The sequence below is a fragment of the Malaya genurostris genome, chromosome 3 (assembly GCF_030247185.1).
Source record: "Malaya genurostris strain Urasoe2022 chromosome 3, Malgen_1.1, whole genome shotgun sequence".
NCBI classification, from domain to species: Eukaryota; Metazoa; Arthropoda; class Insecta; order Diptera; family Culicidae; genus Malaya; species Malaya genurostris.
In genome coordinates, this window is record NC_080572.1 from 283,592,399 (window position 1) to 283,610,673 (window position 18,275).

Consider the following 18,275-nt stretch of genomic DNA (forward strand, 5'->3'; position numbering starts at 1 on the left):
TTTTGACCATTACGAAGCACTCGTTGCCCACATTCCATTCAAGTTACACATTGAACGAGCCCGCCACTGAGCGCTGTCACGCAAAAATGCCCGCCTCTTGGTGTTTTCTTTTTTGCCCGGTGTTTCAACCGAAACGGAACGCATGCATACAACGAAGCGTGTTTTGACAGATTTTCAAATTTGTTCTTGCTTCTCTTTCGCACTAGTAGCGAACGGTCCATGGAGCTTCTTTTTCTGGCTGCTAAACGCTTCCCCTCATTCATTCGATTTGTAACGTTCGGTGTCGAAGAATCGCGCATCAAAAAATGTTAAACTTAAGTGACGGGTAGAAAATCGATTCGGTTTTGCAGCTTTCAGCGATTAGAATTACTAATAATGTGTTGTTCAATGGGCGCTGATAGTGCCCCGGGAAATGTTATCGGGATGGTTAAAACATGAAACCTACCTGTGCCTGTGATGATTTCATCGTGAACAGTTTGACGCAGCGCAGATTGAAAAGTTCGTTACCTGCTCTAGCCTGTTGTGTGCTGGTCCTTTGATAATCTCGCTCGAAAGGTTTTGCTAGGCCGCCTGCCTGGAATTGTGTGTGCGCATCATCATCAAATGCATCGGAAAAACGAGCATAACACGAAGAATCCGTTGAAGAAGAGTGCGCAGTCCTAACCTCGATTTTATGTGCAGGATCCGGCTGCCGTAATTAAGTTGGTTTTGTTTTTCGTTTGTGTTGGTGTTGAACCGGTTTTTGAGCGAAGTTGTAATTTTATTGAATATATCAGTTGGAAATCTTCCGAATATTTGGCGGTGTATTTTCGCTTGTAATTTGGTGTAAGTGTTCGATGAAAGTGGGTTAATATGAAAGAATTAGTGCGTTCTGAAGGGACTCCCGATAGTGAGTACAGTCAGATTCACGATACGTTGAAACACAGCGGAAAGGAGGATATAGGCAAAGAATTGGGAAGGGATGTTGGAAATCTGCCGGCCTCGAAAACAACATATGTGGACAAAGTTCCGTTGAATCCCATTGAAAACAAAGTTTGTGCTAGAAGAATGGATCATCATCCCGTCAGCGATAAGAGTAAATGCGAAGGTAATTTTGATTATGTTTCGGAATAAATATAGAATTTTTTCATTGGTTTGCTTGAATCATCACCGTATCGATTTCCAACATGTCAATTCATAAATGGTATGTATAGTGATTATATGGTAGAAAAATATCACAGTTGGCTATGAACTGCGGTCGAGGAAGGCGGAGAACATAGAAAAGACGTAAACAAGAAAAGTATAAGGTGTGATTAAAAAGGTATCAACCGTCTATAGCAATTTTTGAGGGAGTCGACATGATTACTTATGGAGACTACCTGTTCACAGGTAATTCTCGCAAAACAGTTTTGGACCCGACGAATAATAAGGATAATATAGAATTTTAAACATTTGGGTTGCAAATAGAAATACTTCTGAATCTTGTAAATAATTGGAGATGGAGATGAGAACTTGCCACAAATACTCGGACACTTGTGACAGCAATGTAGAATACTAGAAACAACTGCTAAACAATACTTCCACCTGACACGGACTCCGGAAACATGGAATTATTTACCATCCACTTTTGATTGCCGGGTGGTGCATCATCATCACCATCAACGCGTTTCGCACGGGGTCAGTACTTCGCTTCACCTGACGCAAACGAACGACAACGGCCTTGCCCGGATAATATATTCTTCCCCACGTTTTCCACTTGACGGGTTCCACCGGAATAAGGGAACGTAAGGAAGCAGAGCAAGAAAAAAATACACACCAACACAATACAAATAGCTTGCTTTGCTCGTCTCCTTAACTAGATTCTCGTTCGGTTTGGAATTGTATCAATTCGGTTGTCGAGCACGCTGCATATTCTTCTTCCACCCAATTTATTCCTGGTTTCGTTTTCGTGTCATAAAATCGGGAACGAAAGTTTTTGCCGAAGTTTTGCAGCGAAAAAGTTACTCGGCATTAAGATAAGTGCTGTAGATAGAAGTAGCCTTTCCAGTTGAATCCTCTATCCTAGGTAGCATAAATTTTTCTCTTCCATCGCATTGTGCCGGATGCAATTTTATTCCGTCAGCGTGCCTCTTTTACAATTTCTAGAATTAATGCTACAGAAAGGGATCCCCATTGGAGTCACTTTGTACAGATGTTCTCCGTTTTACGGATGGGGTTGCGCGAGTTGCAAAATATGATGCAAATACTCAAAACCACTGTCATTGTTGACTAACGTTCCGTCATTGCTAATTTCGAATGGTGTTTTATTATTCTGTCTGCGACTACCCTTTCGGTGTCACACTGGAAACGAAGTTGAGGAGAACTGCTGTCGCCGTTTATTTTTTTTTTTTTTGAAGATCACCGGACGCATCCAGGGCACGGCAGGTCCAAGTTTTCTCGTTGTCACAGACCCGCCCGTCGGTTGTTGGTTTTGCCTTGTCGATGATGAAACGAGTGAAGCACGACAATACTTGCACTCATTAAAAACAAAAGTTGTCGGCAAATGGTTCTTGATGGAACAGCAACGTCGGCATCACTGCCCTCCCCCGCCCGCGGAGTACGTCGGGATGACGTACTTCCGGAATCTGATGGAAACTTTTAAGTTTTCGTATCTTCCATTATGGTGAGTACTTTGCCTGGCCACTACCAGTACAATGTTACTTTAATTGATTAATTGCGTTATCGTTCGCAATTAGCGCTGTTTGATTTTACAGGGAGTTTTTAGTTGAGCGTAGTTTTCGTCTGATTTTGTATAAACTTCTATCGGCTTACGTTCGTCGTGGTACCTGGAAATTTGAACCTGCTAATTTGTCACCACATTTTCGTGCTACGTTCAAAGCAAAATATGAAACACACGATTCATCGAGAGCAGCCACACGAGAACGGTTTTTGGTCCCAGCAACAAAAAGAGGATTACGTCTAATGGTCAAGTGTAAGGACGGATGTGTCAGTCGGTCTTCTCTGCCTGTGCATAGTTCAAAACGTCGGGTTTAACCGCGTCCCGACTGCTGTGTTTGTTGAGAGGATCGCTATTTTTAACAACACACATCACAAGCATGGTTTCTAAGAGGAGTCGGTTGGTCGGATAATTGCTGTGCATTTTCTTGCTGAGCGCATCCCGGAACGGTTGACTGGTGATAACAAGCCGGCAACGTATATTGTTTCAATTTGTCGTTTTTTTTGTCACTTCCGGAAGGTGGTGGAAATTACATTACAAAACAACGTTTGAATCGTTTCCATTCAATGATGATGACCGAAGAGCGCCGCCGCCACTTGTAACTGAACATCCAATTTATATTGTCACCGTGACTTAGTTGGACATCGGTTTAAATTTGTGGTGTAGAAAGCGGGACAAATGTCATGTATTCGAACCCTCGTGTAATAACAAATTCCCCGTACGCCATTATATCTTTTTTTGTAGATTTGGAATTGGATTGTATTAGATTCAAGTGCTACCTCAGTTTGATTTACTTACATACATCTGTGTCCTGTGCACCAACAGTGGTGCAAAGGGCCAACGAGAAAGATTTCCATCCTGGGCAATTGTTTGCCTTCGCCTTGACCCAGGGCCCTGGTCGAATTCTGATCGACTCGCGTAAATTCCTCGTTCAGGATCCGCCGCGCCATGAGCCCCTAGGTCTACCTCTGCGGCGATGTCCGGCTGGATTCCAGTCCAGCGCTTGCTCTGCATTTCGTTTCCGCTCTTTCGAAGTGAGTGTCCGACCCACCTCCACTTACGTTCCCGAGCTCGGCATTCGAAATCCAATCGTCAGGCAACCAGGCACGAATTATATACCGCAGACATCGGTTGATAAACACCTGCATCTTTTGCGTGCTTTCAGCTGGTATACTCCAGGTTTCGCTGGCAGTACAACAGTACAGATTTCACGTTTGTGTTGAAAATTCTCAGGATCTTAGTGCGTAGACGAATCTGATTTGATCTCCAAATATTTCGTAGACTCGCAAAGGCAGACCTTACCTTCTTAATCCGCGCGCCAATGTCGCTCTTGGTACCACCGTCTGACGCTATCTGGCTGACAAGATATTGAAGGCTTTCAACTTTATCCACTACCTGACCAGCTATCGTAAAGTTGGATGGATTGACCGCGTTGACGTCCAACGATTTAGTCTTGCTGACGTTGATGTTGAGACCCGTTTGAGCATCTCCGCTGATCGACCCCAGGAGCCTTGTTGGATTTCATGCTTTGGACGGCGGCTTTGATCTCCGGTAAAGATGGCGCCTCGGAGCTGACACGAGAGATGCGTCGCACTCTTGGCAGCCCATGCCGAGATGTTGATGTTGGTTAACAGCTGACCAGTCGCGTCCTTCACTGGCACCCTTGTATTAATCCTTGCTCCACTAAGGCGTCGTGAAATATCATAGAGGAGACGGATATCGCCGGTTGTTGCGGCTTTCTCACCTTCATCGGCCAAGGGAATCAACCCACACTCGCTTATCCCTTCGACTTTCTTTGGGAGGGCCAAATACTGATGGCGGGCATGGCGCTTCGCTTCTCTGGTTCTCGCTCGCTCTATCGCGACTTTTGCATCTCTCCGTTCCTCGATTTTACGCCAGGTATCATCCGTGATCCACTTCTTCATCCGGGCGCGCAGTTCACCCAGGTTGTTTTGGCAGGTCTTTGTAAAGACATTCTTGAACGCCGTTCACTGTTCCTCTACGCTGCCACCTTCAGGAATACCCGCAGCTCTAGTCTCCAGTTCTTCCACGAATACCTCTTAACTACTGGGTTTTCTGATCGGCGTGTGTTGATTTGGCAGTTCTTGATTTTCGGAGACAGTAGGTGGTTAGCCTAAGGTCCCCTATCCTTGGGATGGGGCTGCCATCTTAGATATAGCTTCCGAGGAGTAGCATTTCTTATTCAGCCGCTGGACACCAGGCAGACACTGTTTGAGCCGTCCCTAACATGGGAAACAGACGCTCGCATTGCAAGGGGGTTTTGATTGGTTGACACTTTTAAGGCGGCGTCTACTCGCCCTGTCAAGGAGGAGTACGGATGCTTGTGACATTTCGGGACGGTTCTACAGTTGCCAGCCGCTGCTTGTCCGGGACTGCTATCGCAGCTAGCCTTCATATCTGAAGGAGTGAGAGTAAGGATTGACACGAGCGGAACGATCTTCCGAAAGTCTGTACAGCTTATTGGCTTCTCTGGAGACGTGGATATTGTGACACATATCTTTGAGATGATGATGGAAACATACACCGAACTGACAGTTGGCGAATATAACTGGCTACAAATGCGTTGAAAACGAAATACACGAACGCATACCTTGACCTAAGGAAACCTTTTGGATCGATAAAGTACTCCACCGCATTTAATTGGCCATGCTCATTAGACCGATCAATGATAGAGAACCAATGCGATCTTAGGGGTTTCGAAAGAAAAGTATTGCAAATCAGCAATGGCGGAATTGTAGATGGAATACGGAGCGCGAACCACAAAATAGCAACAGAAAAAATTCCATTTGATACGATGGAAAACCGAATATTCTATTCAAAAATATTATAAAAAGTTAAAGTCTGTTGAAAAAAAAGTGGGAACGCTTACGTTGGCTGGCCATACCAGCTATATGTTTTAGAAGAAATCAATTTCAACTTTACTGAATATGTCTCAGACAATATTTTCACAGAAATTTAGAATATTGGAAGTATTCGAGGAATGCTAAATACAGCTAAGTACTTTTGTACACCAATCGATTGAATTTGATACAAGCTGTAATGTACGGGAAAAAATAGTTTCAAATTTAGCATGAAATTCATATCGAACATTTAGGCATTGATGATCACCAATCGACTGAATATTGCTTCGATTGAAATTTTTAACAGTAAATTATATCATAGTTACTAAAAATCTCAAGAAATTTTGTATTTTTACAGAAAATTTTGAATGTTAGAGTTTTTTTGTGACTCAGCTAAGCACGCATTCGAGAATGTTCGTGTACCAACCGACTAAATTTACTTTCAGCTAAAATTTCAAGAGTGAAATAGTTGATATATTTTAAATTTACCAAAAATCTAAAAAAAATCGATATTTTCATAGAAGTTTTTAAAATTGAAGAAGTTGTAGGCACTTACGGTGGATTTGATGTAAGTGTACGTCTAAGAAATTTTACTTACCAACTCAATGAACTTAGCAACGTGTAAAATTTTAAGAGTGAAATTTTATATTTACATCAAAATCTCAAAACATGAACATTTTCGTGGAAGTTTTTGAATTTAATATATTGGAAAATATAGAACGAACATCTATGATCTTTTATGTAGATTGAATTTGGTATTAGCTAAAATTTGTAGAAAATTTCATTGAACTCGATTGAACTCCGAAACTGGTAAAATCTGTAGAGTGAAATAATTTCGTTTTCTTGTAAAAAATGGTACGGGTGTATTCTGTCAGAGACATAACTAGATGTCGTGAATACGAATGAAATTGAAACGCTTTCTTCTTACTTTTGGATAACAATTAGTTGATCGATTGTGTGACTTGTGCTAGTTTTCCCCTTCCTCACTACGAAAATTTGAAACGATGGCCCCAAACAGAGTCGGTACTAAGCTTTTTTATAGCGAATGAACAGAAAGTTTCTACAACAACTACGAACTACAACTGGTTGAAAAAATGGCCGTATATGTTACAGTAAAGTAAAATTTCGCATAGTTTTTGTTTTGGGAATATGGTAGTGGTTCTAAAATGAACCGATTCGAAGAATTCAGGATATAGTAACTGGACCTGAGCTCAAGAACTAAATTCAGAATTTAGAACAGGCTCAGAATTCAGTTGCAATTTAGTTGCCGTGCCGACCATGCGAAAAACTCAGCGAGGAATATCGGTGGCAACCGAATGGATTTTATGCCGGATCCGGCCTTCCAATACATACACACGCCGCTTAGTCATCGCCGTTGAGGAAAAAACAACGTCCCGGATAGTCCCGTATCGGCCGTCCCGGCATAGTGCGAATAGATTTTAAGTTGTGTTTCATTACAATCAGAGTATTTCAATGGACAGAACAATTTCTAGATTTTTTTTCGGGCTTGCCTTTGCGAAACATTTCAGAGCAACGCCGGTAATTCAGCTAGTATAAAATATATCAACTATTCCACTCTTGAAATTTTTGCTGAAAGTAAATTTAGACGGTTGGTACACGAACATTCTCGAATGCGTGCTTAGCTAAGTCACAAAAAACTCTAAAATTCAAAAAATTCTGTAAAAATACAAAATATCTTGAGCTTTTTAGTAACTATGATAGAATTTCCTGTTAAAAATTTTAATCGAAGTAATATTCAATCGTTTTTCGATATGAATTACTTGCTAAGTGTCCAACAGGTTTTATTTTATTTTAATTTTGAAATTTCAGTGAAATATCTAACATTTGGATTTTCTTCGGTAAGTTTGAAACTATTTTTTCCCGTACATTATAGCTGGTATCAAATTCATTCGATTGGTGTACAAAATTGCTTAACTCTAATATTCTAAAATTTCTAAGAAAATACCGAATTTTTTTAGACATTTTCAGTAAATTTGAAATTGATTTCTTCTAAAACATATGGCTTATATCAAATGCAATCTATTGGTATATAAAAATGCATATGTCGTCACTTTGAATTTAAAGATATGTCGAAAATACGAAGTTTCGATAATTTATGCTTTGACTTTTGGTTACGTTTTTTTTTATCATAAATTTCATTAACAAAGTGTAAATGAAATTTCTGTTCCATTTATGTTGTGATAGACGTATCTGTCTAATGATAAACAAATTTTCAAAATCGGACTTCTAACAGCTGAGATATGGCCAGCCAAAGTAATCGTTCCCACTTTTTTTCAACAGACTTTAGTTGGAACTTTTTTAATAATTTTGAGTAGAATATTCGGGTTTCCATCGTTTCAAATAGATTTTATTCTGAATGAATTTATCATTTTATTTGTAAAAAAAAAATTTGTAATCGAATGTAGTCAGTCAAAATTAGCGTTCCCACTGTTTTTACCCCCTTGGTATTCGGAGTGTTAAACGTGTTCATTTACTTTAATGCAATAAGACAAATAATGTTTGTTTACATCCAGTTTTATAAAGAAAAAAATGTGTTTTTGGACATGGGATATCTGTTTAAAGCTTGAACTTAACAAAATGTAAAAAACCAAACAGAGGCGATTTCTGCCAATTCTAATAACTGGAAATATTGACCTCGCAAACCTGGAAAAACTGGAAAATTGCAAAAGGCAATCGACTTGCCACGCCGGATTTTTGAAACATAGTTGAACTGTTACATTATTCCAGTGTTTAAAACGAGCTTGCACAAGCTTCTGGCCGGCGTGATCTGTGTATATAAACGCACACACACACGCGCAAACCTTCATCCCCAGCAGAGCTTTGAGGAGTTGTATTACAAATGTTTCTATGCTCACTAGTACAAATTTTTCCCCAAGGGCTGGTTAACAAAACGCAATTCAACAAGTTAATAAAATTTTATCGTCATTGCACAACCCTCTGGTGGAAAATGCTTTGAAGCTGACTCAGTTCGTTGGAGAAAATGTTCATCGAAAAAAAAATACAACACAACAGCAACAACAACAAAGTTGTTTTAGGTTTGATGGGTCAGAGCAATAAAATTCCAACAATCAAACAACGAACGAACAAAATAGGAGCAGATTTCGTGCTACTGCAGGATTCGGCGCTATCCGAATCGAACGCCGTAGTACAGTCGGAATACCAACGGATAGTCCAAAGTAAACTCTGATGAGTGCAATAAAAATCAAAACCATCTAAACATGCCCCTCGTCGTCTTTCTGCGGTCAGCTAACTAGCAAACCGAAAACCCCTGTGTAAATTTGGCAGTCCTAAACAAACTTTGTGAAAACCTTTCCCCTTGTCCCCCACCGTCTTCCTCCCCCACCCCACATGATATGGAAGGATCTGATAGTACAATTACATATTGGGTGTCTGCGCTGTTGCAGTATTCAGTATTGTGCGAATAGGCATCGTTTGTAGCACGGTATCCATCGACCCCCCTGCACTTGACTCGAAACATATTCTTCGTGCAAGCATCCATCGGTTGTTGTTCTACACAAGAACCGAACAACTACTAAAGCACTGACCAGAATTGGTGCAGTGTTGGAACATTGGCAAATTATGTCGTATTTTGGATCGAGATGAAATCACGTCCTTCGCAAGTAATATCATCGTAGCCGAAACGGGATATTGGTACAAGTCCTGGACACACAATATTGCTGTTGTTGTTGCATTTAATAAACGTCCGGAAGGATTAAATTTTAGTTCGCATGTAATGAGTGCTTGTTGGAAGCTAGCTATCGATAGGAATCTTCCGGCATGCCAGTTATTTCTGTAGGCTTAAATCGCAAATTTTATCTTTACGGAAAGTATCTTTTGAGCTTCGTTATTGGGTTTCAGTACATATTCACTAATCAATTGATCGTTCGTCCCATTAATTTGTGACACAGGACATGCGGTTGATTGGGAAGGGAAACCCTATTTTTCTAACAAGATTTTCTTTGAAAAAGGCTACCATGAGAAACTGCTTCAGTCATTTAATACTGCTCTCTCCCCACCGCAAAATAATACCAGGAATTCAGTAGCAAAACCCGACACTGACGAAGAGGCCATCATAATCTTCACTGAATAGATTCGGATATTAAAAAATGGAAAACCAAAAATTTTTCAGCGATTCCCATTTATTTAGTTTATTATTTGATTATTTTTCAAGATCGACAAGTCTAAACAAGTGCATTTCTGTACGTGATTGGTTCAGTAGTCATTTGCCTATTTGTGCGTACAGCAAATAATATGCGCGATGATCGGGATTCCTATTTGTCTACAAAATTATCTACAGCTGCTAAAATTCATCACTTACTGTATTGAGAGAAGGAAGGAGTAGACAATTCACAGTGGTCTGCAATGGAATATTAACGAGATAACAATATTTGCTGTATTAAATATTCTTTCATGGTGGTTGATGTATTCACAAACGTCTAGACTTGTTAAAATCAGCTCAGCCGCATTTGTGTCGGCTACGTTTCTTGTGCCATTCTGTCTCCGGATCCGTAAGTGTCAGCCATTTCCTCTTTGAATCATCTCCGAGAAAATAGCGCGTTGAAAAAATGTTTGAAAACAAAGCACCCCTCAATCCTCCCAGGATAGAAATGGAAGCTTCTCTCCACTTAGAAAAAGGGTGACAACGAGATCCAACAATAACAAAATCATTTAGGGGTTAGCCAAAATTTTCGCTAGGGCACATAACCATTTTAATTATTTTTTTACGTTTCGTCTTTGACTCATCAGTGCAGAGCAGTTCAAATTGAACTGCTTAGTGTTAAACTCGGCAGTTCAATTTGAACCGCTAAGCAGACGTAAAGTTTCTGCTATTTACAGAACACTTTTTGTTTTGCAACGGAGTGCAATGTCTTTTCTGACGTGCCGAACGAAAACGTGTTTTCGACTATTTCTGGCCGATGCAGGTTTGGTCATTTAGGGGTTAGCCAAATTTTGTGCTAGGGCACATAACCATTTTTAGCTTAGCTGTTCAAATTGAACTGCCGAGTTTAGCACTATGCAGTTCAATTTGAACTTCTCTGCACTGATGAGTCAAAGACGAAACGTAAAAATAATAAAAAAATGTTTTATCTAATTAAAATATGGCTCAATCGGCCACGTTAAGCTTGTACACATGTTGGCCTGAATAAAGAAAAAAAAATATAAAAAATCTGAAAAAATCTTTGAACATAAGATTTTCTGATCTCCTCGATCTGAGTCGAATGGTATATTACACTTTAGGTCACCGATGCTCCGTTCGAAGGTCGGGTTTTTCAGCAATTCTATTACCATTCTGAAGAAAAAGGCAAACAATAGGAGAAGTTTAGAGAATTCTGGCAGATTATTTAGTTTTTGATAATTCAGATAATTTATACTTTATATAAGACAAGTTGCCTCCACTGCAGTGTTTTGTGTCGTTTGAAATATTTATGATATGATAATTACGGATTCAAAATCAATCGAATAAGCCTTTTTGGTAATAAATTACATTCAAACTGTTCAGCAACACCTCTATTTTCGACCGTAAATTTTTTATGTTTCATATCTATCATTTCGCCACCATAAGCCTTGTGATAGACACAGCTCTTAAATACGGTTAGGCATGATAGAACGTACATCGAACATGGTCTACATCAGGGGTTCCCAAACTATTTTGGGAATTTTTTTTCAAGGACCCCTTTACTAAAATTAACTTAGGCCTCAGACCCCCATTGACAAATTCCTTTGAAAGTTCAATTTCTTGTTTTTTTTAATATTGATGTAAAATACCAGTGTCGTCTCGTGACAAAATTGACTAGTTGTGCACTGCTTCTGTGGATGTAACAGTTCGTTGTAAGTGAAAACTAAAGATTGAGTCATGGAGATTCGCTTGTGTTTTTCAATAAAATGAGATAACTTTCGATATGTCTCATGTATATGAGATGCGTGTGAATACACGCAATTTCGGTGCGATCCAACCTGCTTTTATCGAATAAATAAAGATTCCAAAAAAATAATTGAATTTGGGGTTGGGGACGCAGTTCATTCCTTCAATTCGACCGGTTGTGCAGTGCACGAGGTGCACATGAGGACGAGACGTCACTGTAGAATACTTACCAATTTCTGCGGATGATCAAATAAACACAACTTTTTTTCAAATAACAACTTATATCAACCAATAGGGGGTCGATTTCTTGATCTCGTCGACCCCCATAGTCAGTTTTCGTGTACGTCGACCCCCGCAAATAGGATATCGACCCCAAGGGGTCTATATCGACCACTTTGGGAACCCCTGGTCTACATCCTGGCCATCTCCTGACCGGTACCATACATCCAAACATCTTCTCTGTTCATCAAACACTAGGCTTCTCGCTCTATACCTATTTTCCGCTCAAGCACTGAGTAGGAGAGTGTATTTATTATCGCTTGTCACCTTCACGGGTTAGCACGCTGCTGTAGGGATTCGCTCTGAAGCAACAAACGGTCGCTCGTTCTCGTTGTGCGATACGATTCTTTGCGAGCAGTGGATAATTGTGATAGAATCATTTTAGACTGAGGTCTCTTTTTAAGCGGGGAATACGTACCGCGTAAACAAAACCCGCGCAAAACAAAACCGCCTAACTTCGGAAATCCGCGTAAGAAAAACCGTGTAACTTCGGAAATCCGCAAAACTAACCGCAAATGGTTCGGCTTGATGATTCTCATACCAGGTAACAATATTTCAGAACCCTTGTGTGGAGAACACAAGGACATTTTCATAGGCATAACTTATACAAAGCTTATATGCACATAATAAGAATAAGCGGCAACGGTTTTTTTACGCGGATTTCCCAAGTTACGCGTTCTTCATATTTTGTCTTAGAAATGCATGAAACGTCCAGATCTAGTAAAATTTCAAAAATAAATTTTTTTAATCGACTTCAGGACTTAGAGAATTCGAGACCGCGTAACTTCGGAAATCCGCGTAGAAAAAAATGGGAAATTTTTTTTTGATGCCGAATGTCTCAGAAGATTACACCAGATCTTGACGTTTCCTGTATTTCTAAGACAAAATATGAAAGCCGTGTAACTTGGGAAATTCGCGTAAAAAAGCCTCTTAACTTCGAAAATCCGCATAACTTCGGAAATACGCGTAAAAAAACCGCTTATAATGAAACCACATTAAAAAACCGCGGTAAAAAAGACCCCAGTGTACTATTGCCGCTAATTTTAATCATGATTTTAATTATGTGCATATAAGCTTTGTATAAGTTGTATCTATGAAAATGTCTGTGAATTCTCCACACAAGGGTTTTGAAATATTGTCACCTAGTATGAGAATCATCAAACCGAATCATCGATTCGATTTTCTGCGATAATTGTCAACCTGCGGTTCTCTCTTGGTAAATTCCACACAGTGCCGATCATTCCCAGACTGTATCTTTTTGTTAAGTGCCGTGAAATACTTATACTATGAGGTGGAGCAAAGAAATGTAGAAAAAGTTCTTTTAGCATCATCTACCAGATTGAAAATGTTGTATGCAATGTAGAGAAATGTCGAGCAGGTTTCTGCCAAATGATCGGCAATCACCAACACTGATTATACCTTCTTATGTTACCTTCGGTTAGGACACGTGAATTCCATGTAAACCACTCGTCACCTACGATCATCAGTTGGCTACAAATCAAAATTTTCGATTCAAAAAACAAATCTTGATCGTTTTATGCATTTCTAAGACATTTGGTATCAATCAAAATTTCTATTGCGAAAATCACAAATTTTTCTACGACCCAAAGTTTTTGTCAAGATAACACCAGGTCTCGATGTTTCGTGAATTTTGAAGACATTTGGGAACAAATTTTTTTTATAGCTTTCGATTTCCCAAGCAACGCGGTTTTTTCTACGTGGATTTCCGAAATCTTACGATTTTTACTCGTTTTTTGTGCGGTATGTATATCTAGCGTAGAAAAGACCTCAGTGTAGTGCAGAAATTCCGTTCCATCAATCCATCGGTATCCGAACTTATTCAAATTTGAAGAAATTATTTGTTTATGTGAATACAAATATTTTTTTCCAAATTCGGATGCGATTATATGACATCACTAACGAACATGACTTTCAACACTTGAATGCAAATCTAACAATTTTCAGAAGGCTTTGTTGAAATCGGTTCAAAATCTTGAAATCGGTTCTTTATCCACGCAGTGATGTGATAATGCCTTTCTCTTTTATCGATACAGTCTTATCAAAATAATGTTTGCCTTTTGATTAAAATAATTTTTGACATTAACTTGGGCTCATTTTTGACACCAATTTATTCAGATTGATTCGGGTAGTTCAGAAAAGAATACTTCAGTGTTACATATACGGCAGTCCCGAACGAGCCTAAAATTATTGATATCGTTTTATCCATATATAAGAAAACTGAGCAATTATGAGATTCGACGTAACCTTTAGTGACAGTCATTTGAACTTCAAACCTGTTTTATGAGCCTGACTGTTGAAATCGGTTCAGCCATCTATTAGAAAATCGAACGAAGAGAAAAGGCGCGTTTTGTTGGTTACGTCACTTATTCCATTACATCTCCGGAACCAAAAGTCACAGCCATTTGACCGTTAAACTTGTTCAATGGCCTAATAGTAGTTTTTAAATGAGCATGGTAAAATCGGTTTAATCTTCTCTGAAAAAATTGAGGTGACAGAAAATAACGCGTTTTGTCGGTTACGTTATTTATATCATCATATCTCCGGAACCAAAAGTCACAGCCATTTGATCTTCGAACTTGATCAATGGCCCTATAATAGCTTTCCAGTGACCCTATAGTTTGTTGAAATCGGTTCAACCATCTTCGAGAAAATCGAGCGTGAAACAATTTCGATGATAGGTACACACACATACATACACATACATCGAATGGTATATAACACTATGGGTCTCCAAGGCCAGCAATATTATTACCTTTCTACAGAGAAAGGAAAAAAAAATTAAAGTCAGTTGATTGCAATGAAAGTTGAGTTGAAATGATTGAGTCGATTGTCGGGTGAGTCAACGCTAGTCACATCTGTCTAGATTTATTTATTTCATTCATATTTATAATCCAGCTCAAACAACTCGTTCTGTCGCTATTTCAGAGCAATTCATTCAAAGTCTAGAGTACACTCAATATGTTTCTAGTCTGTTGCTATTGAATGTAACATAGCTACCTATTTCAACGCAGAAAGCATTTTGTAATTGCAGAATATAGCAAATCAACATGCATTGATTGAATCGTTTTATGCGTGATTACTGGGTTAATTTTATATTCGATGAGGCTCGCAGCATAAAAACTAAGCACTGCATGTCTATGAATAGAACTCTAGCAATGGTACAGTTCCAACATTCATATAGCTCCATATCGAATAACATTTAAACACACAAAACTCCAATTCACAACTTTTCGATTTATAAATAAGAGAATCCTCAGCTTGAACATGAAAAAAAATCGGTTTGCTGACTCAGGTGGTAACGAACGGGTAACGTAAAATATAACATAACCTGTCCAACTGAGTGCGCATTTATGCTAATTGTGGCGTCCTCGTGTTGTATATTTTCGGTTTACTTTCAAACTATCTTTGTCGGGTCAGCACCTTCTTTTGGCAACACCACCACCACCACCAACAACATCAACGTGTGAGCTGGAACCGACCGGCAGGCGAAATATTGTACCGGCGATGACACACAGCTTTTAAATTTCAACGTCTTTTTTCGAGTGCTCGATGATGTTCCCATTGGGTTATCTTCCTGTTGCCATTTATCGCAACACTGCTTACCACGCACGTTGCGGCATTTATTTATAATACGCCTTCTCACATGTTGGACTGGTAACCGAAACATTCGTCGGTTATTTATTTATTTGTGTTTTTTTCATGTGGACTGAAAAATCATTATCAGTATTAATGGTGAATGTATGAGTAATGGAATAATCACATGAATGCGAGAGAGAGAGAGAGTCAAATGTAATTTAATTTAAAGGCTTATTCGGTTGCTGATTGATCAACATGTTAATTGAAGTATTCAATCACTTTTCAAAAGACAACAAATTGTTTCTGTTTAATTCTAGAATACCAATGTTCAATTGTTGCTTATTATAACACCATTTCTTCTTTAACGTAGTATTACTTACTTCTTCAGTTACTTTTACGTTACGAACTATTTTTTCTGCGCACAATTCACAATTGATTGATTGAAAGTCTAGTAATCGATAAAATAATATGGTGACTCTACTAATGAGATGACCTTTGGTACAATAGCCCCAAAAAGGCCAGGAATTCGAAAAATTGCCTAGGAAAAATTATTACTTTTATTCTTTGTTCAAGTATGTATAATTTGGTTCGATTAGATAAAAAAATTGTTTTCATTGTTTCTTTTAAAAAGTCATTTTACTTTCTAAAAGAAACAATGAAAACAATTTTTTTTTGCTAAAAGTTATTGTGAACTTGAACAGCACACGTATCACCGATGATAACGGACATAAGTGAATAATTTGTTGCTAATTTTGGATTTGTGGCTCATTTGTTTCCGAATACTTCGCTAAGTTCATATGAAGTTAACGAAGCACCTCTACTAAATAAGCTATAAAACAAATTGAAATCTAGTGGATAATTTGTTTTTAATTTGTTACGATAATTTTCAATTTTTTAATTTTTTTAAGTTCTGGGGTTTGATAGGAAATTGATAGTACCTTTTATCTATATTCTCCGAACAGTTCGCGAAATCGTCATTTCCCGAAACCGATAACATTTTTTTTCTAAACCCGAACCCGACCAATACCTGTCGAGTTCGGGTCTGGTTTTTAGTACAAATAGTGAAATTACTAGTACAAATCACTGAAAGTGTTCCACTTCATTATTGCTTGTATTTTTCTTTATTTCATACGCCTCCTTTTCAAACATACATTATACTTTGAATTTAGTTTGGGGGGCCGTCTAGAATGGCATATATCTATTCTTACGAAATAAGCTATTTTTTTACTTTGTACAGTGTTTGTGTGACCATGATCTGATCGGGAGATTCACGATTGATATAGTCTAAGTAGCTTTCGGATCCTTCGAATAGCCAAGTCTGAGTTCTTGTTGGTTCAAACGTTTTGGTTGTCTTAGATATTTTAAAGTTGAAATAGTTGGAGTGTGTCGATGTTTAGTGTGATGCCAGCTATGAGGCAGAAGATCAGAACAAGACAAGCTCAAAATTTGTTTTGGAGCTGTTAGGATAAGATTAGCTGAAGAACATAAAGTTTCGACGAATCAGGGATCACTAAACTAGAACGATAGTTGTTCGTAAGAATCGATCCATTCTAAAGTAGTTAAATGTAAATGCAAATAAGCTATTATTTTTTTGCCTTACTCATATAAAAAGGCTATGCAATCACTGTGAAAACTGATTTTTTATCCGTGGCCGAATGGCCGAATGTCATACACTATTCGATTCAACTCGGCGAACTGAGATAATGTCTGTGTGTATGTGTTTATGTATCTAACAAAAATCTGTATGAAATGTTCAAAACGACGAATGTAACAATGAGAGATTCTTTTTGTTTACTTTCGAAACTAGACGCAACAAGTAGCAAATTTTTGATTCATGAGTATTTTTCTACAGACAAACCCCATAGAACTAACTAATAAATTCTTCCAGTTTCTCAGAACTTGTTAGTTGTAAACTTAATATTGCACTACTGGTCCACCATTTCCTGTTCCGGAAGGACCGAAAGTAGTGAAGAACAACTCCAAAAGTAGAGCGCACTTCGATTTCTCAACGATGTTTGAACCGATTTTCACAAGTCTTGATTAAAATTAAAGCTCATATTGTTTTGAAGGTTACTATGAAATTTCATTCGGATCTGACTTCCGGATCCGCAATTACAGGGCGATGAGTGTCAAAGCTTTCAAACCCCGCCATATAAATTGACGATACAAAACCGGTACGCATCGGTACGTGCTGGCACGAATGAAGAAAACATAACACGCCTTTATGTACAAACGATGCTCACAGCGTGCTTTGTTCAATTTTGTACACGTTATTAAGAAAACAGGAAACCAACACCGGAGCCGATTTTCTACTCACTTTTCTCAAATATAGCTTGACCGATTTTCACAAACTTAAGGCCAATCTAAAGGTCTCTAGATACAATACAACTTTCGGCTCCGGAATAACTGGGTGAAGAATGTTAAAAATTTAACATCGTCAATTAAAGCGGCTCGAAACTGCTCCAACCGCTAGTCATTATTAGTATACGACCTATCAAATTTATTCCGACTATCCTGCTTCCCGATTTCCGATTTCGAAAGCACCGAAAATAGTGTTAAAATAGTCTAAAATGAAACTCAGACTTTTTTTTCTCAGAGATGGTTTGGCTGATTTTCACGTACTTATTATTAGTTCAACTAGAAGGTCTTATAATTCCATATAAAATTCCTAAATTTCATCTGGATCCGACTTCCGGTTCCGGAACTTCTGGGTTAAACGTAAAAATTTTGTACTGCTACCTAAAGCGACGAAGTGAAAGGAGGAGATATTTTTTAAACTAGGTTCAAAACTCAAACTTTGTAGGTCATATTTGTTGATGGTAATACGATCTGATTTCGGCTATTACGGTCTTTGAAAATTGTTAAAATTTTCAGTTGTGTGTAAGTATCAATTCATAAGGCGCGTTTGCCTTTCTCGTATTTTGAAAGTTCATAACTCAGTGATCTGTGAAAGGATTTA

At 38.5% G+C, this 18,275-nt stretch overlaps 1 protein-coding gene across 4 annotated transcripts in view; it reads left to right on the forward strand.

Moving 5' to 3' along the window:
• The first annotated feature begins 252 nt into the window (after positions 1-252).
• Positions 253-18,275, forward strand: part of LOC131434780 (protein ECT2) — a 136,445-nt gene continuing 118,422 nt past the window's right edge. Inside the window, exon 1 of one of the 4 annotated variants that reach the window (XM_058601915.1) lies at positions 253-1,087. In XM_058601915.1, the coding sequence (XP_058457898.1) occupies positions 853-1,087 (235 nt within the window). In that variant the 5' untranslated portion in view covers positions 253-852. The remainder of the gene's footprint in view (positions 1,088-18,275) is intronic. The other 3 variants (XM_058601914.1, XM_058601918.1, XM_058601916.1) reach the window with 3 other exon arrangements.